We start from the raw sequence: 22,131 nt of genomic DNA, 5'->3' as shown, positions 1-22,131 counted from the left end.
CCCAAACAGTGCCAATTTCACGTTTTTTGTTTTTTTTATTAATTCTTCAAATGTGGGTCTCGAACCCAATGGCCTCCAATCCAACGCCAAGCTCCTTACAAATTAAAACAATTTCACCCATATTATATTAATAAATGTGCCGCACCTGGTAACTTGATTGCTCAAGGGCACCTTGACTATGTTTGGGAGTTAAAATGATGCCTGGCTGGGTGATTACAGGGGGGAAGTAATCACAATCTTTTTATGATACTTGTATTGAAACATAATTAATCAAAACAATTATTCACTGATTTCAAAACTTTGGATTTACTCAACTACCAAAACTCATTAACTCAAAACTACCACCACAGCCTCATGGCTCATTCATTTCTACATGTTGAGCACTTTATTCTTGAACACTTTTTTTTGTGTGTCAAGTACAAAATAACCTTGTAAATATCATGTGAACTTCAAGTTTCTTGTACAGTATTTTCATTCTGCTGCATCCAAACCTTTGCATCTTTGCACATGTTCAAACTGTGAATAACAGCGAGACTCTGAAGTATCTGTTTAAGGTGAAGGGTAATGGGATTTTTATTAGGTTTTAGGTGAATTAATGAGTATAAATTTACAGGTTTTCAGCACGCACGCGCACACACACACATACGCGCACACACACACACATACGCGCACACCCGCTCATACGCACACGCACGCACACCCCCGCACACAAACGCACACATACACGTAAAAGAAAAAAAAAATCTTCCTTATCTCTGTCATATTTATTATCTTTTTTTGTTGCTCTGTTCCCCCCAAGCCCACAAGTCTTGGGACTTAGCTAACCTGTGACCTCAGGTATCACAATTTTGTGCCGCATCATGTGTTTTGGTCCAACAATAAATATTCAATGAATACTTTAAAACTTAACTTTTAATATAGCATGAAAGAAGAACCATAAAATAAACGAGTAACAAGTTAAAATGAGAAAATACTAAAATAATTTCAATTTAAAAAACTATAAATGAAAATGAAAACCAACCGTTGCTGCTGTGGGTGCATTGCATGCAGTACACACTCACATAATGAGATAAGAAGAATAGAAGAAAAAGTTGCACTTAAGATCTATTGATATAACTCATTTTTAACATTCGGAAGAGTATGTGCCTTTGAGTATTGTTATATTACCTGTCTATGTGTTCCTACAGCATTTGTAAATATTCTTTATTTGAAGGAATATCAGTCAGTACTTGATGCTAATTTCCCGTTAGCATGTCAATGGTCAATTGACTTTAGCATTAGAACTATCGAAAACGCATAATTAAATTTTGATTAATTGCCCAACCTAGCAGCTCTCAATGTTCTTTCACAATGGTCACTCTGCTGAGAATTTGGGTAATTGGGGGTTTGATGCCTTGCTTTAGGGCACTTTGACAGTAGGCTACAGTATCCAGCAAGTGAAATGCCTACTCCCCAGCTATTTCACATATGGTGGGTCTTGATAGCCCTTGGTTCAAAAATCAATTCCTGAGCTAAGAGAACACACAATTAAATGATTATCTAATATTAATGAACTTATATACAACAAACATAACTAAACTTCCGCGACCCTTGTGAGGAATAAGCGGTCAAGAAAATGGATGGATGGATAACTAAACTTTATAGCCAACGCAAGGTTAGACACAAATCCAATTTGTAAAACATTTCCATCAAGCCATATAGTATGGTGTAGTTTGGTCATTTGTGCTACGATTAGCTGGCAACCAATTCAGGGTGTACCCCGACTAATGCCCGAAGCCGGCTGGGATTGGGTCCAGCACCCCCGCGACCCTCGTGAGGAGTAAGCGGTTAAGAAAATGGATGGATGGATGGATGGATGGATGGATGGATGGATGGATGGATGGATGGATGGATGGATGGATGGATGGATGGTCACATGTGTCTGTCACCACCCTCGGAAGAAAAAAAAAACATAAAAACAAAACACTTAGCACCTGTAACAGAATTAGAAATTTGAGCCATATTATAAGATGCTCAGATGCTCACTGTCGGAAATGGACCTCTGAACAGGTAGGCCTATGTCATAGTGAAGTTGATTGGACAGTAGCGTAGGCCTTTCAGAGGAGGCATAAGCATCTCTCTCACCCTGTACAGTGCCAAACTGATTGTTTATAATTGTACCTTCTAGCTGAGCCTTCAGCTAGGCCATCCACAAACAAACCCTGTAAATGATCCTCCACATAAACCACAGCAGGAAGCAGAGAAATGTTGATTGCTGTGTGTTTGATCTTGTTGCCTTCAGTTGTATTTAGTTGCTTTGCCAAAGGCTAAAAGACTAGGTACATGTTCAGTGCTGTTGATTTTTACCTTTTGATTAAAAATGGTCAGCCTTCCCTGCTGCTTTCTGCAAGAGGTCCTTTGGTTACTGCCGGATGTTTACTTCTGCACTGCAACCCTAAAAGAGTCGTCCCAGCGGTGTGCTTTTATGTATCTGATAAGAATGAATGTGGCTGGAAACCTTCTGAAGGAGCAGACTGAATAAATAACATTTAGGTGTGCAGGCTGAATCTGACCAAAACTCATTTTGTCAGTGATATATTGAATTTGGGTTAAGCTTCTGTGCATAACAAATTTTGCCGAGGCCCAATTTGTTTGACTCATGCTGAAGGAGAGCCCTTTTTGGACTTTCTGTGATTCACAGTAAACTGACTGAATGTTTAGTCGTTAGAAAAGTAAGGTTGAGCGTCATTCCTTTTTTCCCCATTGGGAGTAGCTGAAAATAGTCTAAGGCCAAGATCGTCACAAAATGATTATTGAATTTACAGGAGATGTTTTAAGTAACATCAAAGCATTTTTTTCTTTTTCTTTTTTTTTTACCTGTTAAGTCAGTTTTTTAAAAGAAGCCAACCACTCATAAAATGTCAAAACAATGAAACAGTCGATTAAAAAGGGGATTGGAGTTCTTGTAAGGTACACTGAGATCTGAGGTGTGATACTGGTCTGACTGAAGTTTGGAATGACCTGAGATCTAAACTTTTATTGCACAATGTCTGATCAGCACAAATATGTAAAATGTGAGTGAGATTTTGATTGACTGGCCTTCTTTTCTTCTATTATTGCAATTATCATGAAAGAAAGTTAACAATACAAGCAGCAATGAAATTGCACGTTTAGGCAAATTCCCGAATGTATAAGCCCCAGAATTTTCCCAAAATGGCCACTTCCAACCAATAAGGCCAACTTCCTGTTCAATTTTATACATAGGTCCTTGAAACTGGTGTCAGGAATCCCCCCCACCCCCCACCCCAAATTTGTCAAAGATTTGACAAATTTGTCAAAAGGAGATTCATTAACACAATTACAAGAAGTTATAATAATTATAAGAATAATGTTTTTAAAAAATGATTATTATTATTTACATGCACTGCCTGATTATCAGCCTACTGAGATACTCAATGAGCTGTTGCAGAGATTTATGACTAAATGGAATGCATACTAGTCTTTAGAAGACACTCCCATGGGCGCTTTTAAGACTTCCTAGCAGGCAGGAGATAGAAGTTTATTGCTATGAAGCATTTCCCCTTGTGAATCTCTCATCAGTGAGTCAAACACATTGAGAGTCAAACCTCAGTGAATGTACAACAACATGCATCGTTCGAACTTTTAGGTGCTTGCCTAAAAAAAATTCAATTAAATTAATTAATAAAACGACTTGCCAAATGACTCACTGATGGCGAAGTGATGAACTCGCCTGACTCTCGTGCAGAAGTGTGAGTTTAGTTCCCACTCATTGATGGTTTAATGATTGATGTGGTCCCGGTCCAGGGTGTAGTCCAGCTTTTTCATCAGATGATATACGCTCCTGTTCCCCACGAGCCTGAACCAGAACAGCAGTATATAGAAAATGGATGGATGGATACTTTTTCATGACTTCCTTTCTACTTGTGGGAGTTTGCAGCTGAATGTGCAGCTGTAGCAAAGATTCAAAATCAAGTGGCATTTTACATTCCCTTTAGCATTTAGTATTCAACCTGGACATGCAAACATCTGCACTGACACTCTACTAAACACAAAATGGCAAAAATTAAATCACAGGGTTATTTTGCTACACTTTCAAAGTACTGGGGTCTGAAGCATTTTGTTAACATTGAATTCATAACAGGTGATGTGAAAATGTTGGCACTTTTTGGCATGTTCCAGTTTGGACAGCACACTAGTTTTCTTTGTTAATCAATCTCTGTTCCAGTCCTCCTTTGAGCTTCAGTTTACCATAAAACGACAAAAGAACAGACTACAATGTTGATTCATTTTCCACCTTGCATCAACCAAAGTTTAATAGTTGCACATGATGACAGTGTGTGTCTGTCAGGAAATGTTCACTCATAATCTGCCATACTATGTATCAAACAAATTGCTACCCTTTTGTTCATTCTATTTTACAACATATTCTGCTATATCTGATGAGGCGTCGCATTTTGTTTTTTCTTATACAGTTGTAGCTGAAAATCCCTTTCGTATCAGTATGAGCCACACTTTTTTGTCTTGAATCTGCTTTAAAATCACCTTTGGGAGGGTCTCTTACTTGCTTTATCTTGGCTTTTACTATATATGTAAAAAAAACATGCATATGATAACCTTGGTATGAACTTTTAAACTGTACCAAAGTCTAATTCAATTATACAGTTTCATAGAAGATAGCATCCATGTACTGAATCCATAAACCACAGTCGTGTCTTGTCTTCTAAAAGTTAATGTCGGTGTTCTATTTACATTATAGCTTCTGTCCAAAATCCTACTACAATTATCAACAAACAGTGTTTCTTGACCTTTTTTGTTTCACCTCAGGATTGTTAAATCCCTCGCTGGCAGATCTTTATGTCCGCTTTGTTCCGTGCCGATTAAGGTCGCGAGCTGATGAAGGCCTGTGAGCTTCCTCCAAGGTCTCCGTGTCCTCACAATTCTCAGCTGTGGGAAATCACTTCATTTGTTCACTGTAATTCTCCATTAACTTTCAATTTCTGCAGCTGAGCTTTGGCTGGGAGCTGGAAATGGAGCTTTTTAATCATAATACTAATGCTGCTGCTCTGCAAGGTGTCAACGTTTTACTAAGACACAGTGATTGTGAAGCGCACAAAAGATATTGTGCTCGTTTGGTCATTGACATGGACAAGATGATTAAGAACAATCAAATTGCTGTCAAATTGGCAGACTTTGCAACTTATTACAGTGTGCAGAAAGGAAACCTGTTGAGACACAGGATGTGGTGAGTGGATGCTTTTTTTTTGCATGGTGTGCCATTGTCTGTGCTTGCCTCGTGTGCAAAATCTTGTGAGCCAAAAAAAACAGTCAGACAAGCCCACGCCAGTGCAATGTGTCAATGTGTGACTACTGTACGTTGCAGTGCAGTTACAATTTTGGAGCCTTTTGTTTTGTTTTTACACCTCATTGACTGGATTTAAGACGATATATGATTTAACTATGCATGGTACGAGCCACTTCACGTGAGTGTCAACAAGAATGGCAAAAACTTCCTCAATACTTGAAAAAAAAAAAACACGGAAAGAAAAAAGTTTGTTAAATGCGACTTGCTCTGTCCCGAAAGATGTCGTATGATTGGGCACGAATGCTGAAAGATGGGCAGACTGATAATTATTCTATGACATATATTATTATTTTCAATATGTGGCATTGCCATGAAATTTCAAAAAGTGACATTTTTTTATGGGGCACATCTGTGACATTACCATTTTTGATTCTGGAGCCAGGGGAATGGTTCTGTAATTCCTTAACCCTTCCAGTACATATGTCTAATTTTTTCATTTTTTTCTGGGTCGGGTTTGAACCAGGCCAACAATATCCTCATAATAATTGTTTATCTTGAATTATGAACATCAGCTCTTTGCACTTCATAACCTGTCTGACAATAGCAAATGGATGTTTAATGCTTCATCAATGTTTTAGACTAGAGAAAAGGCAAATTGTATTCTGTCTTTTACACCCCTCGTTTTTGGACAGAACTTATACCAATAGATGATGTTTTATTTTACGAACGACATGTAAACATGTGGTGATTTTGATCATTACAAGACATTTTTACAAGAAAAATAGGTAAAATGTTTGACAACATATAACCAACCATCACGTTGTGTAAACATTAACAGAGTTGAAACTTTACTGTATGTTGTTGAATATTTTATAGTTACAACCACAACAGCAGTGAGACCTTCATATTCAACTTATAAAAGAGAAACAGGATCAAAAATTAGAAAAATACCTGGAAGATAAAATTAAACAACTAACGGATGAATATGTATTAAACCCAAATAATCAAATATGGATAGAACTACAGAATATAAAAATACAGTTAGATAACATGTTATCTAAAAAGACAGAGTTTATAATACAACAGTTGAGATAAAATAATTTTGAACATAATAATAAATCAGGTAAATTCCTGGCAAATCAACTTCAACGGAATCGGGAAAAATCTCTTATAACGGCTATTAAAGATATAAATGGTGAATGCACACAATCACCAGAAGAAATTAACCATATTTTTTATAACTATTATCGAAATCTATACACAGAAATTAATAGACCTAACCCTGAATATATTGAGGAATTCCTAAACAGCTTAAATATACCTCAGTTATCTATTGAACATAAAGATATTCTCGATACCCCGCTTACTATAGATGAGTTGTATCGTGCTTTAGACAGTATGCCTAATGGCAGAGCACCTGGTCCAGACGGCTTTCCGGCTATATTTTTTAAACATTTCTGGTTAATGTTTGCTCCATTATTTCTAAGAGTAGTAACTGAAATTAAAAGTAAAGGTGATATACGTCAAGATATGAATATAGCAGCAATTAAACTTTTATTAAAGCCAGAAAAAGACCCTACCCTCCCGTCAAGTTACCGACCGATATCACTAATTAATACCGATATTAAAATTATCGCTAAGGCCTTGGCATCTCGATTAGAGACGGTAATCTCGACAATTATTCATAGTGATCAAACAGGTTTTATTAAAGGTCGTCATTCTACTAATAATATTAGGAGACTCTTTAACTTGATTAGTATGTCACAGCGGTATGATAAAAAGGCAGTTGTTATTTCGCTGGATGCAGAAAAAGCATTCGATAAAGTTAACTGGTCCTTCCTCTTTGCTGTCTTAAATAAATTCGGCTTCGGGGAGTCATTCATTCAATGGGTCTCAATATTATATGATTCTCCTAAAGCTACAGTTACTACTAATGGGATTACATCACAGAGTTTTACTTTACAAAGGGGAACAAGACAAGGGTGCCCAATTTCTCCTTTATTATTTGCTATATTTATTGAGCCGCTTGCATTAGCTATACGTCAGGATAGACGGATCCAAGGAATCCACTCCGGGACAATAGAACATAAAATTAATCTATATGCCGATGATATATTACTCTATTTAGAAGAACCTGCTATCTCGCTAGGGGAAGCATTTAAATTAATAACTAAATTCTCTCACTTATCAGATTACTCTATTAACTGGACAAAATCAACATTATTACCTATTACAGAAAATTCATGGAATCCTACAAGTCAGGATCCACACTACTCCTTTCCTACAGGTAATTTAAAATACTTAGGTGTTAAAATTTCACCTAAGTTAACTGAATTAACTTCTTTAAATTTTTCACCATTATTGGATAGTATCCGTAGTGACCTGGAGCGCTGGAATAATCTTCCGATCTCTTTAATAGGACGGATAGCTACTATAAAAATGAAAGTTTTACCAAAGATTAATTATTTATTTTCAATGATTCCATTTAAACCTACGTCTAACTGGTTCCAATCGCTGGACTCTGCTATCATAAAATTCTATTGGAATAAAAAAAAAGCCAAAATTAGTCTATCTACTCTTCAGGAAAGTAAATCTAAAGGAGGTTTAGAGGCACCAAACTTTATGTACTATTATTTAGCTAATCAACTACAATATCTTGTGCTATGGACACAACCCAACAGAGATACTAACTGTTGGTTGGAATTGGAGCAGAAGGATTGTAATAATCTTAGACTGTCAGATTTACTCTTTATTACAAAATCAATAAGACGACATAATTGTTTTAAAAACCCAATGATAGCCGCCACCCTGACTGCCTGGTGGAAGGCATTAGAAATTACAAATTCCCAATTGGCGCCCTGTGGGCTCTCTCCCATTTGGCATAACCCCGACTTTCAACTTAATAATCAGTCGTTCCATTTAAGCCTATGGGAGCAGAAAGGAATTACACACCTTCATCATCTTTTCTCAGATAATAAGTTTATATCGTATACAAACTTGGTCCAGAAATATGAAATAAAAAAGGGAAATTTCTTACATTATCTGCAAGTTAAAAATATGGTTAAGAAACAAATCCCAACACTTCAGGATACGCTCCAACTGCCTGTCTTAGCTAAAGATATTATAAAGCTTTCTCCAACAACAATAAAGAAAATATCAAAAATATATAAGTTATTTTTATACACAAATAAAACGTATTTACCGACTTTAAAATGGGAAAAAGACTTGTCTATAGTTCCGGAACCAGACTTTTGGACCCAAATCTGTGAAAATGTATTTAAAATGACCAAACAGACAAATTTGCAACTTATCCAATATAAGATACTTCATAGAACATATATTACACAATATATGATGAAAAAAATGGGACTCTCTGACTCCGACATTTGTCTCCAGTGCTCACAAAACACTGCCGATACTTATCTTCATGCTTTATGGTCATGTACTCCAGTGCTGCATTTCTGGACTAAAATCTTGGAAAAGCTCGCTGATATATTAAACTGTAGGCTTCCTTTATCTCCAAGATTGTGTTTACTAGGTGACTTAACAATAACTGAGCTACCATGTAAACAATCTCAATCTATATTTATAGCCCTTACTATTGCTAAAAAAATAATCCTTGTCAATTGGAAAAATAAACAATCTCTAAATATCGACCACTGGTTAAACTTACTAATAAATTATATCTCAATGGAAAAAATCTCTGCCTTAAATAAAAATCAAGTATCAAGATTTAAACAAATATGGTCTATGTACATAGAATATTTTAATCTCAATTTGGCAACTTAATCCTGCCAAGATTCTGCCTGTTAACGAGAGCCACCACATCGTTACAACTTCTGTTTTCGCTGCTTCTGTATTTGGTATTTTGTATCTGATTGTTTTTATTTTTATATAGTCAGGAACCTAGTTGCTGCTAGTGGGCTCGAGCATACCACACTATACGACACTATACTCAATAACTCCTTAAGAAAAAAAAAAGAAAAAAAAGAAAAAAAAAAAAAGAGTAGAAGAAAAAAAGCAAAAAAAAAAAAAAAAAAAAAAAAAAAAAAAAAAGCAGTGAGAACCTTCTCTCTGCTGGCCTTCATACTATCAGAAGCATTTACCTACATCTAGATTTTCTCCATTAAATTGTATTATTCTATTCCCAACAATATTGTCTTCATTTGGTAGTGTTTATCTTGGCTGGGCAGGTTTCAGTATGCTTATATACATTTTAGACTTTTATTTTTTATTTTTTTTTATTCATCCAAGTCAATCTAATCTGCCGAGGTCTTCAGTATCAATAGTGATGCATGATTTAACTTAACACTATATTTGGAATGGGAACGTATCTTGAGTCAGTCACATTTCAGATTTGCAGCACATGGGCCAGCTATCTGGCCCACAATCACGTCAGCATTTTTCTGTTCCCTGATTGATTGGTCAGAGTAAGCCAACTTCGACCAGTATGCACATCAATAACCATCTGCACACAGTAATACATTTGATAATCAGCATCTCTGATAAAGATGTATTTTGTATTCTATTGTTTAGGTCATGCTCTTTAGTAAATATTGATTGTACTACAAATACTAATACCGTATGTAACACAGTTGTGATCTATTGTGTTTTTGTACAGTATGAATGGTTTCTATAATTGCAACGTGACAGTGGTAGTATTGAGTGGATAAAGTAGTGCAAGTCCAATATAAAGGTCCAGTTACCTTGCTGTTAAATGGCAAAGAAATGCTCTTCATTTCACTTTCTTCATTTCAATCCTGAAAGACAACAGAACAAGAACAATTCGGCCATTTGTTACTTTCCCCATCCAACAACTATGCGAGGAAGTGCTAATCACTCGTCCACTGAGACTGCCTATTAATTAATTAGTTTGTTTACAAATTATCACATGACATTATACCACATTAATTTTAACGTGCAAAAATGGGTCAGTATCTAAAACTCATTTTGTTTTGTTGTTTTTTCGATGACTTTTATCTTTTTGGACATTCCCGACCTTGAGGCACTGAATGTCATTCATCACTGCTGTTACTCATCACCTCTCATCCTTCTATTCCTCTCCCCCTTTTCTATTCTTCCTTCGTCATCACCCTCCTCATCATCACAGTGTTTCTGGCACTGTCCATTCTTTGACGTGACCCCGATCACACTGTCCCTCCTACTAAATCTCCCTTCTCCAGTGCCACTATGCCTTTTGCTCCTATCCCGGCCTCATTTGTCCGCTCTCTCATTTTCCCATTGCACACACTATAAATCTCTTTCTCTTTCTCTCAGCTGTCTTCTTCCATCCACCCATACAAGTAGTCTCTAAACATGATCTTCTCCTCTCGCTATCCCATGTCCAGAACTATCCGCAAATGGATCGCCATTCCACGGACACAACGAACGGGCCTGATGTCCCTGGCGAGTGCGGCCAATCGACGCTGATGCCGCCGTGCTGCATGAGGCACTAGGTCAATCGAGGGGTGAGGAGTGGAAGGTCACAAACTACAGGCGCTGAGGCGTGAACGATAAAGGAGAGGCAACTGGGACGTTAGAAGAACACGCCAGGCTCAGGAAGCAGAGGAGAGAGCAGACGAGCGTAAGGGGGGTGGCAAAGATGATGACATCACACGGAAAACTGAGGAGGGAGAAGGGGAGTCTGGCCGAGTATGAATCTCAGATGAAAGGTGAGTCACCGGGCATGTTTATACTCGTGTGTTGTGTCACATATGCACACCTGACACTTTTTTACTATTACAACTGCTGCATCAAAAATTCTGCCTTTAGGAAAACAATGATAGGCTATTCGTATTGGAATTGTTTTGTTTTAGTCTTTATTGTCATCCACGTTATCCACGGTATCCATTTTGTGACATTCCTTAAAATAGGTTTGTTCATTTGACTGGTAGTTTCTTAGGTGGAAAACTACTTTCAGATTCATAAAGAATGACATAAAATGTTAGCAATAGCTAGTCTGCACACAACCATTTGCATTATTGAGCTTGGGGAATGTTTTTTTATATGGCTGTCTCATGATTAAAGTCTAGTTGCTCTACCTACAGCAATGAATGCCGCTCTAGCCTGCCGGTTCAAGCCAGGATTGAGCTGCCTTTTCTGGGTTTATATAGACGGCACTGACACATTTGAAGGACATCCCATCCATTTTTTATATGGCTTTCCTTATTAAGGTCACCGGTGAGCTTTTGGGCTTTTCAATTGCCAGTCAATCACAAGGCACATATAGACAAACACGCAGTCACACTCACATTTACATAACGCTTACCTAGCCTACAGACAATTTTGCGTCTTCAGTTATGCAAAAATATATCACTCAGATTATCTAAACCGTTGAGGCAGTTATCCAATACACGTATATCAATATAGGATTTAATCTTTGTAGGTAAGCAAGCTGGGAAGAATTAAATGGCAAATGCTGAGACAACACAGGACAGGCGTGTTAAATGTCACAAAGGGACAAGTTTAATACATCATGACCAGTGTTGCCGGTAACGCGTTACTCAAAAAAGTTGCTTTCTAAAGTAACTAATAGTCTAACGCGTTACTTTATTCTACAAAGTAGTCTGATTAAAGTTACTGTCCAGAGAATCAATGCGTTACTCCACATTTTCATGAAGAAGGCAAACTATCTCACTGTTGTAACGGTCACAAGCAACTACTGCTAACTACGAAGATGAGGCAGAAGTCATTGATCACCACACTGAATTCAGCCATGGTCTGGTCATGAATGGTTTGCACATTCAAAACAAAAGTGATGATACTTTTACTACTAGTTTTATTAACCAACAGGCACACAACACAACAAAAAAAGTGTGCATTATGGACCATAAAAGTGGTAAAAAAAATAATTTATTTCCATCCTCAACTGGTCCGTGAAGCATTATGGGATGAGGTCGTCTCCGCCCTCTCGCCAGGGGGAGTGACGTCAGACAAGTTACGTTTTCAGTAGGGGTGGAACAAAAAAACGATTCGACCGAACCATCGTTCGTCAAGGGGAGCTAAACGACCGTATCGGTTGCGAGTGAGGCTTTATGGTTTTCATAACAATAGCAAGAGTTCTGCGCCGTGCTCTACTTGTTTTGTTTACATTTCAGTAGCATTGTAAGCGTCAAAAGGAAGGTCGTGGAATGATGACGGAAGAGCGAGGCGACGAGGGGAGGAGAAAAAGAGTTTTGGAGGGAGTAAGAAATAAACGGGGCAGTCCGGAGTTGCTCCCCAAACGCAGTACAAGTTCTTGTGTATTTTTCCTTACGGAGAGTGTTCCGAAACGCGACACACGACACGCTACATTGGTGGCAGCGGTGGGATTGTGTGTGTTTCCTGCAAGATTTTTTTTTTGTGTGGAACCGTTCCTCTCCGGGAATCTACCGAACTTTCTACTCGGCTAGCCGGCTAGCAGTACTGCGTTGGAGCGGCATGTTGGGAGGAGTGAAACGCGGAAGTTTCGACGGGGACACGGAGGAAGATTTTTACGGGAGTGCCACCCCGTGGACTGGTGGCGTGACTGGAGTGAGAGTCGAGCTCCCGGCGCCGTTTCGCGGGGACGGCGAGAAGCCGTTTGCTACCTGGGTAAAGCAGTTTGAGGCTGCCGTCCGCGCGCACGCCAGGAGCGGGAGTTACGCCGCTACGTTGGTAAGTCTCCTCCCTACGAGGCTGGACGGCGCGGCTTTTCTGCTGTGGGACAGTTTGGCGCCGGAGGTCCAGTGTGACTATGAGCGAGTTAAGGAGAAGTTGAAAGAGGCTTTTGGACAGAAGCAGTTCCTGCTATATTTTCAGACATGCATCAATGCACGGCCCCGTCAGCCTAATGAGAGTCTGGATGTGTATGCCGCTGACGTTTCCAGACTCGTGGCCGAAGCGTTTCCGGATTATGACAGAGCCGCCAGGAATGGCGAAATTTTCAGGCGTTTTCTTGCTGGCCTTGACCCTGCCCTTCAGGCTAAGTGCCACGAGCAAGGGGCCACGGATGTGGATGAGGCCTTGATCGTCGCGGGACGTTGTGAGCGGGCCAGGCAAACTCTGAGGGTAGGCGCAACCCCGTCGCCCTACTCTATCCCGCAGCCCACAGTCGTGGCGTCCCTGAATTCCTCTGCTCGGAGTGTTGTGGATTGCAATGCGAAGGCAACGGAGAAACTTGTCCATGCCTTGGAGCGACTTACTTCGAGGATGGACGACCTACAGACAGAAGTGAGAGATTTAAGATCCCGTGCCCGCGAGGATGAGTGTGGTGGGCGTCGCGCCTCTTTTCCTGGGACTCGCCAGCTGAGTCCAGGGGAGCATAGTGGACGACGTGCTTGTCACTGCGAGTGTGGCGGAGTTGGCTGCAGGTCCCGCTCCCAGGACTTCCGGAGGAGCGACAACGAAAGAGGTCGGTCTCCGCAGCGTGGACGCCAGGGAGGATTCAGCGACGAGGAGTGGTCTCCCCACAAGCGGAGGACCCGCGAGTCCACTGCTACAACCTTCTCGCCACCCCAACATCGTAGCGAGAGGCCGAGAGGACAGCCCTACACTGAAGACCGGCAGGCGAGACGTGGAGTGAGGTTTTTGTCTCCGTCCCAGCGTTCTCCCTCACCCCACGGACTGGGCCAGGGAAACGGCCAGTAACTGGCATCGAGACCCAGATGCCAGTGTTGCCGCCACCGGGTCACAATGATGACTTAGCAGTGCCCTCCTCACCCCCATTGGTGGACTCCTGTTTGGTGGGTGAGTCAGAACCGACTGCCTACATTAGGGGGACAGTTGGAAGTGTTGATGTGAACGTGTTAATGGATTCTGGTTCGAATGTTTCACTTATCTCGGAGGAGTTCAAAATGTCCATCCCAACTTTGCGTAAACGTGTTTTGAATACACAGTACATGTTTGCACGTGCAGTGAATGGACAACTGTTGGACACTCTAGGTACTGTGACACTTCCTATATTGCTGGGGGGGAAATCCTATGAACAAACTGTGCATGTTGTGCGGGGGGCTACGCAAGCCATTTTGCTGGGTTTTGACTTTATGCGTCAAACTAAGGCCGTTATGGATGTGGGCCGCAAGTTACTCATTATCGGGGATGTCAACATTCCTCTCCTCCAGGAAACCGACTTTATTCCAACATGTTGCAATGTTTCCATGCATGTTGACATTACGGTTCCTCCTTTCAGCGAAATGATTGTTCCGGTTCAGGTTGAGCCTACTCGAATTATTGGGCCGCCCCTTGGCACCTACCTAGGTTATGTAGAACCCGAGGTACGTGAAAGTATGGGACTGGTGGTGGCACGCTCGGTAGCGCCGGTGAAGAATGGGTGCACTGTTGCGCGGCTACTTAACCCAAATGACCAAGCACTGAAATTACACTCTGGCTCTCATTTGGGAGTCTTCCACCATGTTAACGAATGTGACATAATCACCCCCGCAGAGTGTTTTGGTTCTGAAGGGGGGAATGCTCCCTTGCCAGATGTAGCTGATGGGCTGTTGTCGGATGATCAGAGGCTGCAGCTGCAGGTCCTGCTGGAGAAGCATCGGGGCGTGTTCAGCCAGGCTCGGGGTGGGGTGAGCAACCCTAATTTGATTAAACATCACATCAACACTGGTAGCCACACCCCAATAAAACAACGGGCGTACCGTACCTCCCCAGACAAGCGTAAAGAAATCAATAGACAGGTGCAGCGCTTATTGGAGGAGGGTGTCATTGAGGAGAGCTGCAGCCCATGGTCATCCCCTGTAGTTCTTGTTAAGAAAAAGAACAACACGTGGCGATTTTGCGTGGATTATAGGGGTCTTAATGCAGTAACTGTTAAAGACTCCCATCCATTGCCCAGGGTCGATGATTCACTGGATGCCTTGGCTGGTGCTCTCTGGTTCAGTACCTTGGATTTTTCTGATGGTTACTGGCAGATAGAGGTGGCCCAGGAGGACCGTGAAAAAACAGCCTTCACCACTGGGCAGGGTCTTTACCAGTTCTTGTCTATGCCCATGGGACTCACCAATGCGCCGGCAACATTTCAGCGGGTTATGGAGCTCGTGTTAAAGGGGCTCCCATGGCATATCTGCATGGTATACCTTGACGACATACTAATATTCAGTAAGTCGTTCGAGGAGCACCTGTCGGCGCTTGAAGAGGTCTTCTCCCGGGTGGGGGCCGCTGGACTGCGTCTGAATGCGGAGAAGTGTCACCTTGCCCGGGACCATGTTGTTTTCCTTGGTCATGTTGTGTCTGCTGAGGGACTGCGTCCAGACCCCAAGAACACAGACAAAGTGAAGTCTTGGCCTGTGCCACGGTCGGCCACTGAGGTGCGTGCCTTCCTGGGTCTTTGCTCTTATTACAGAAGGTTTGTGAGGGGTTTTGCCCTGCGCGCTGCCCCCCTCTGTCAGCTCACAGGGAAGGATGTTCCGTTCTTATGGACATCCGAGTGCCAGGTGGCCTTTGACTTCCTTCGTGATGCTCTTTGTTCTGAACCTATCATGAGGCATCCAGACTTTTCCCACCGTTTCATTCTTCATACCGATGCTTCACAGGGGGCGGTCGGGGCAGTGCTTGCGCAAGATGCCGATGGTCAGGAGAGGGTGGTTGCATATGCGAGCCGCTCTCTTACAACAGTCGAACGCCGGTGGTCTACATACGATAGGGAGTTGTGGGCGATAGTTTGGGCAGTTCGTCATTTCAGACACTACCTGGGCCTTCGCCCCTTCACCATTGTTACGGATCACCGGCCATTGGTCGGTCTCCGACGTCTCCCGATTGACAATGACAGAACGGGGCGTCGGAGCCGGTGGGCCCTTGAACTGGACCCGTACGACTGGGTAATCGTGCACAAAACTGGGGTGCAACATACTAACGCCGATGCTTTATCTCGGAGGCCGATTCTCAGTGGTGAGTTGGTCGATGGGGATGACCATGATATGGCGGGTGGTCCCGTGCATACGGGTACCCAGACGGGGCCGGCCGATGCCCTCGGTTCCATATGTACTGTGGAGTCGTCCCCCGCCGCCCCTGTAGTGGGTTCGTTTCCGAGCCCCCAAGTTAAGTCAGACCAGAATTTGATTTACACGCTGTCTCACAATGGGTCTCACGTCCGGGAACTCCAGCAGCAGGACTCTGATATTGCTCAGGTGTTGGGCTGGCTGAAGGAGGGCCGCAGACCCCCTAGATGGCGGTTGAAGATGGCGAGTCGGAGTTTGAGGAGATTTTGGCGTGAGTTTCACCGGCTCGTTTTCATTGATGACCTACTGTGCAGGATTGTTTGGCTGACTGACATGGGGCGGACGACTCAGGTGGTGGTCCCAGCTGCGTTGGTCCCTGAGGTTCTCTCTCAGCTGCATGGCACACCGCTGACAGCTCACCTGGCATACGAGCGTGTTGTATCACGTGCTAGGAGTGTGTGTTATTGGCCCACTATGGACAATGATATCAGGGCCTGGTGTGATCAGTGCTATGCATGCCAGAGGCGGAAATCCCCAGTTCCACAATATCAGGCTCCCATGAGGACCTCGCATATGGTGAGGCCTTTCCAGCGTGTCGCCGCCGACATACTGGAGTTGCCACTCACCTCCAAAGGCAACCGTTACGTCCTGGTTGTTGAGGACTATTTCACTAAGTTTGTCAACTTGTATGCCATCCCTGATCAGAAGGCCACCACGGTCGCTGATTGTCTCTTTCAGAACTATGTCTTAGAACACGGGGTGATGGAGACCCTACACACAGATATGGGAAGACAATTTGAATCCGATGTGGTGAAACAGTTGTGCCAACGGTTGGGCGTGAAGAAAACTCGCACCACTCCTTATAACCCCAAATCTGATGGGATGGTCGAGAGGTTCAATAGGACGCTGATTGATCAGTTGGCCAAAACCCTTTTGTCCTGTGAGGGGGAATGGGACTCTTTCCTGCTGCATGTTGCATTCGCCTACAATACGAGTGTACACTCAAGTACTGGATTTACGCCGTATTTCCTCACTCACGGCAGGGAGGCCCGGACGCCGGTTGAGGTGGTCTTGGGACCGTTGTTGCAGGACAGCCCGGAGGGGGTGCCTCCAGGGGACTATGCTAGTTCTCTCCTCAGACGTTTGGGGTCGGCTTTCGGTCAGGCAAAGGACAACAACATTGCAGCGAGCAAGAAACAAAAAGCCCACTATGATGCTAAATTGAGGCATGATCCTTATGAGGTCGGAGACCTTGTATGGCTGAATAATCCGACCGAGGGCCGCCGTAAGTTGGCCCCACATTGGAAAGGGCCTTATGTAGTGAGGCGGCGCATGGATAGGGATGATGAGGTAGGGGTTACTTACCAGATTGGCAGCCCGTTTGAGGACTCTCCTTTTCAGACCGTCCACTATGACAGGTTGCGGCGTTACAATCTGCCTGTGGTTTTCCCCAGGGACGGTTCCAGTGAAGGATCTCCCTCCCCTCCCTCTCCGGCCCTGCTCATGGCATCGCCGGATGATGTTTCATCTGACGGCCTTGCTGGTGGGTCTCTTGCGGATGGGGATGGAGATGGTGCTTCTGCACAGGGGTTGAATGAGTCACCTGCTCCAGGAATTGAGGCTTCTAGGTTTTCACGTTTCGGTAGGCCCTCACGGCCTCCTGCCTGGCTGGGGGGATACTTATGGGGGTGATAATTTTGTTTGAGTGTGTTTAAAAGGGAAAAAAAAAGGGGAAAAAAAAGTCCTAACAGAAATACCCTGTTGATTTCAAATGTCTTGTATTTTGTGTTGGGTTCACAATACTGGGGAAAAGTTGTTGTTTTTTTAAGTGTGCGGTGTATTTTGTTTTGTTGTTGTTGTTTTTTTTACTGTTTTGGAAGGTAATGTTGGAAGTGTGCTTCTACCTTTGGATGTTTTGGGTTGTTTTTTTTTTCTCCTTCCTTCGTTTAATCTCGCTTATGTAAATGAGGACATTTCTTCTAGTTAGGGGGGACGCATGTAAGCGTCAAAAGGAAGGTCGTGGAATGATGACGGAAGAGCGAGGCGACGAGGGGAGGAGAAAAAGAGTTTTGGAGGGAGTAAGAAATAAACGGGGCAGTCCGGAGTTGCTCCCCAAACGCAGTACAAGTTCTTGTGTATTTTTCCTTACGGAGAGTGTTCCGAAACGCGACACACGACACGCTACAGCATCACCATTCAAGCTACTTCCGTGTTTCCGTGCTCGCGACACGGCGCGCGCGCGCGCAACGAGTGACAACATACAAATGGAGACAGTTTGCAGAAGCCGGTGCCGTACATCTCGGTATTTCCCATGGCTATCGAGTCCTCTCGGTGCACTCGGCGTTGGTACTGCGCGCGAGCCAAAAAGAATAACTCCCGTGACGATCCAATGCATGGATTCAAACGACACAGGTATGTCCCACAGCCAACACACCAGCTAAGCTAAAAGCACACTGCAAGTATCTCATTTCTCAGTTTGTGGCTCCCTGTCAATGTCTACAACTAGCATGAGCAGCAGATAGGAGAACTGAGACGTGCCCGCGATTACGACAGCCCAAAAAACAAAATATAAACAGTAGTGATTCTGTGGTCATCATCGTGTCTCAGATTAAAAGAACAAAAAAAGATGTCATACATTAACCAAAAATGAAAGTGATGACAAAAGAAAAAAAAATTGTTAAATAGAAAAATTGTTGATTAAAAAGGGAAATGAACTTTTGGAAATATTTTTGCATATATTAAGTGGTTAAAATGTGTTTGATAGATTTATTGTTCCATAAGGTGGCTTCATATTTCTTTTGGCTGGACGGTAGGTTTATTTCATGTCTTAAATTTATGTTTCTGAAATACTTCACAATGTGCAAATATTCTGTTTAATTGTGTTGGTGTCTGTCTATAGGTTAAATATTTATATTTAACATTAAATTATCAACCTTTTGTTTTCCTGATCCTTATTTTGAAGAGAAAAAACAAACAAACCAAAAAACAATTATAACTGTCAATAACTACTAATAAATATTTAAACTGATACATGTGTACACACTGGAATAGCGGAACAAACAAACAATAGAGGAATTTAGGGGATTTTCATTTTCAACCTGGATAGATTTTTATTTTTTGTTTTATAAAAAGTATTTACGTTACAAGAAGTCAAGAGAGACTGCCTATTTTGTTTTTCATAAAAAAAACCTTTATTTTCATGTTAAAAATGCACTTTCAATAAAGTATTTGGAACTCCGTTTCTACTGCATTATTTTTATGTTGAGATGGTGTTATCGGCAGCTGCTGAAAGTAACTAAAAAAGTAACTTTTAATCTAACTTAGTTACTTTTAAAACCAAGTAATCAGTAAAGTAACTAAGTTACTTTTTCAAGGTAACTGTGGCAACACTGATCATGACAAAAGCAGCAAAGTTATAAAAATGAAAGATTCAAGTATTGTTTTTAAAAATAGGATTTTACTTACAGTTCGGGGTGTACCCCGCCTGCTGCCCCTATCCAGCTAGAATAGGCTCCAGCACCCCCGCGACCCTTGTGAGGAGAAAGCGGTTCAAAAAATGGATGGATGGATGGATGGATGGATGGATGGATGGATGGATGGATTTGACTTATTTCTGTATCCAGCTAGAATACAGAAATAAGTTAGGATGAGCTGCGGTAGAATCACGTTTTCACATTCAGACTCAAATCAAGAGCAATCTGTACGAAACCAACCTAAATTAATACCATCGTTCATCAGTTATACTTATTTTTCTTTCTTTACGTAATTTTTTAATTTGACACTTTCATAACATCTGCAGGTCTAAAACATGAATGTAGTTTGACATTTTATCAGCATATGAAGTACTGTACATTTTTAAAACAAAATGGAAAAACAAACAAATCAAATAAAATTTAAAAAAAGCCTCAACATTAAAACTAATGTAAAACAATGTAAAATAACACAGTGAAGTACTTAGTCTTGAGGGTTTTAGTTTTAGTCGGTATGAAAGACCAAAATGAACACATCTCAGTCAAAATGAAGACGCCTTAAACTGTGAACATTATTCTTTCAAGTTGTGATGCTATATACGGTGTCAATATAATTTCTTCTTGCAAATGTGTATGCTTAAAAGATGATGCAATGGATGGCTGGTTTGGTTTGGCCATTGATATGTATGACTCCACTAGCATTTCCAATTTTCCATGCTTTCCACATAATCACTTGGATGGTAGTACTTCGTCAAATGATAAAACAGTTTTGATGCGTTGCAATTTTTTAGGGTAGATATACATCCCCTTGTATGTCGGCTTCATTCACAACTTGTCGCTTTCGTCACCACCACACAACCTACGGTGAGGAACTTTTCTTGTCAAAATAGCTTCATCTCAAGCGCGTCTAATCATGGCTTCTCTCAGCTGTGTGTTTGGTCATGGTTTACTTCTTATTAGTACTTTCTCTTTACTTTTTCGCAAACCAAAGTATATGCTACACACACACACACAAACAAAAATAAATATGTGGGTACCACAGTACTGGTTTAGAGCCCCCTGATGGGCCGTGTGAAAGGTTCCATCAATTAACCCGTCAGACTTGTAAAGAATCCCTTAATGGGAGCCAAACCATGAATCAATATTGAGAGCACTCACATGCCAGAGAATGGTGTGTGTGCGTATACATGCATGCTTTATATGCTGGGTTTTGGAAGAGTCCATACCGTGGCTCACTGGATCTGTACTGTACTACAAGGATGTATTTATAGTTGGTATTAGCGACGCTGTCGCCTCACATCCAGTCAGCCCTGGGCTATGTGTGCCCAAAATGAAGGGAAGAAGGGAAAAGAGGGATGGGGGATGAGAAAGCTGAGAAAGGCTACGTGAGCGAGATGAAGAGTGATGCGCAGACACTTTTGAAATGAGACAATGATGACTTTATTGGCCTTTCAAAGCTCATGCGCAGTGCTGGGCCATGCTGAGTTCACACCCCAGCGTGTATGTATTAGAACTTAATTTGGGGCTATAATGAGTTACCTGAGTGGAAGTACCGTAATTTCCGGACTATAAGCCGCGACTTTTTTCACACGCTTTCAACCCTGCGGCTTATACAATGATGCGGCTAATATATGTATTTTTTCTGACGGCCGCCAGGGGCGCTCGAGCAGAAAAGGTAAGAGTCAGACAGGTGGAATACATGCGTCGAGGAAGACGAAAGTTTAAAGGTGCACGATGCAAGATTAGACTCAAATTTGAGTGTTAAAATAACCATATTTTTCACCTGCACATGTTTTAAGAATTGTATAATATTCAGGAGGCACTGCTGTGGCACAATGACTGTTGCCCCTATTTTTCTGTAAAAGGAAAAAATGTTGGAGCGTTCGGGCCGGAATCTTTAACTGTGGCTCTGAGCATGACGTCATGCGCCTGCACGCTATTGTCCCCGTTAGCTCTCGCGATTGTTCACGCAACTTCACGGACAGGACAGCTAATTCAAACTGGATTTAAAGAGACATGCACCCGATACGTCTCAATCCCTTATGGAGACTCCACGGAAAACAAAGAGAAGTAAAAAAACTTTCAGACCAGTGTCACGGGAGGACGCGGATAAATATAGGAGCAGCGTTTGTCAGGTGGAGAGAGCTAAGAGCTATCCTGGGGATGAAATGGGACCCACAGCTTGTTGACTTTTTGCTAAAAAGGTAAGACTTCGTAACGGAAATATGATAGGGTCTATTTATGATTAGCTGTGCAGAATAAAACTACCACACGGTCGCTTACTAATGTCTCCGCACTTGGGCATATTAGCAACGCACTGCTATCCTCAATGTCATCGGATTCACGGGAATGTACTATTTACGTTTGGAAGGCTGTAATTACGTAAGCTTTTGTCACTCAAAATGAATTTCAGATTAATACGTTTCTTACCTCTGTAGACATCATTAAGCCT

At 41.9% G+C, this 22,131-nt stretch overlaps 1 protein-coding gene and 1 long non-coding RNA gene across 3 annotated transcripts in view; one reads left to right on the top strand and one right to left on the bottom strand.

Moving 5' to 3' along the window:
- The window catches only part of arhgap4b (Rho GTPase activating protein 4b), a 41,291-nt gene that overhangs the window by 756 nt on the left and 18,404 nt on the right, over positions 1 to 22,131 (top strand). Inside the window, exon 2 of the mRNA XM_077514785.1 lies at positions 10,651 to 10,974. Coding sequence (XP_077370911.1) covers positions 10,905 to 10,974 — 70 coding nt within the window. The 5' untranslated portion in view covers positions 10,651 to 10,904. The remainder of the gene's footprint in view (positions 1 to 10,650; positions 10,975 to 22,131) is intronic.
- LOC144014652 (uncharacterized) lies at positions 3,457 to 11,700 on the bottom strand. Of its 2 annotated transcripts, none has more exons than XR_013282523.1 (4): positions 11,571 to 11,700; positions 10,009 to 10,062; positions 4,806 to 4,944; positions 3,457 to 3,856 (listed from the first exon to the last, which is right to left on the bottom strand). It is a non-coding gene; the product is annotated as an uncharacterized LOC144014652 (long non-coding RNA). The 2 variants fall into 2 exon arrangements; XR_013282522.1 differs by having other exon boundaries at positions 4,820 to 4,944.

Source organism: Festucalex cinctus, chromosome 2 (genome assembly GCF_051991245.1).
Source record: "Festucalex cinctus isolate MCC-2025b chromosome 2, RoL_Fcin_1.0, whole genome shotgun sequence".
Lineage (NCBI taxonomy): Eukaryota > Metazoa > Chordata > Actinopteri > Syngnathiformes > Syngnathidae > Festucalex > Festucalex cinctus.
Note: the sequence above shows the minus strand (reverse complement) of the source record. Positions and strands in the feature narration are given on the sequence as shown.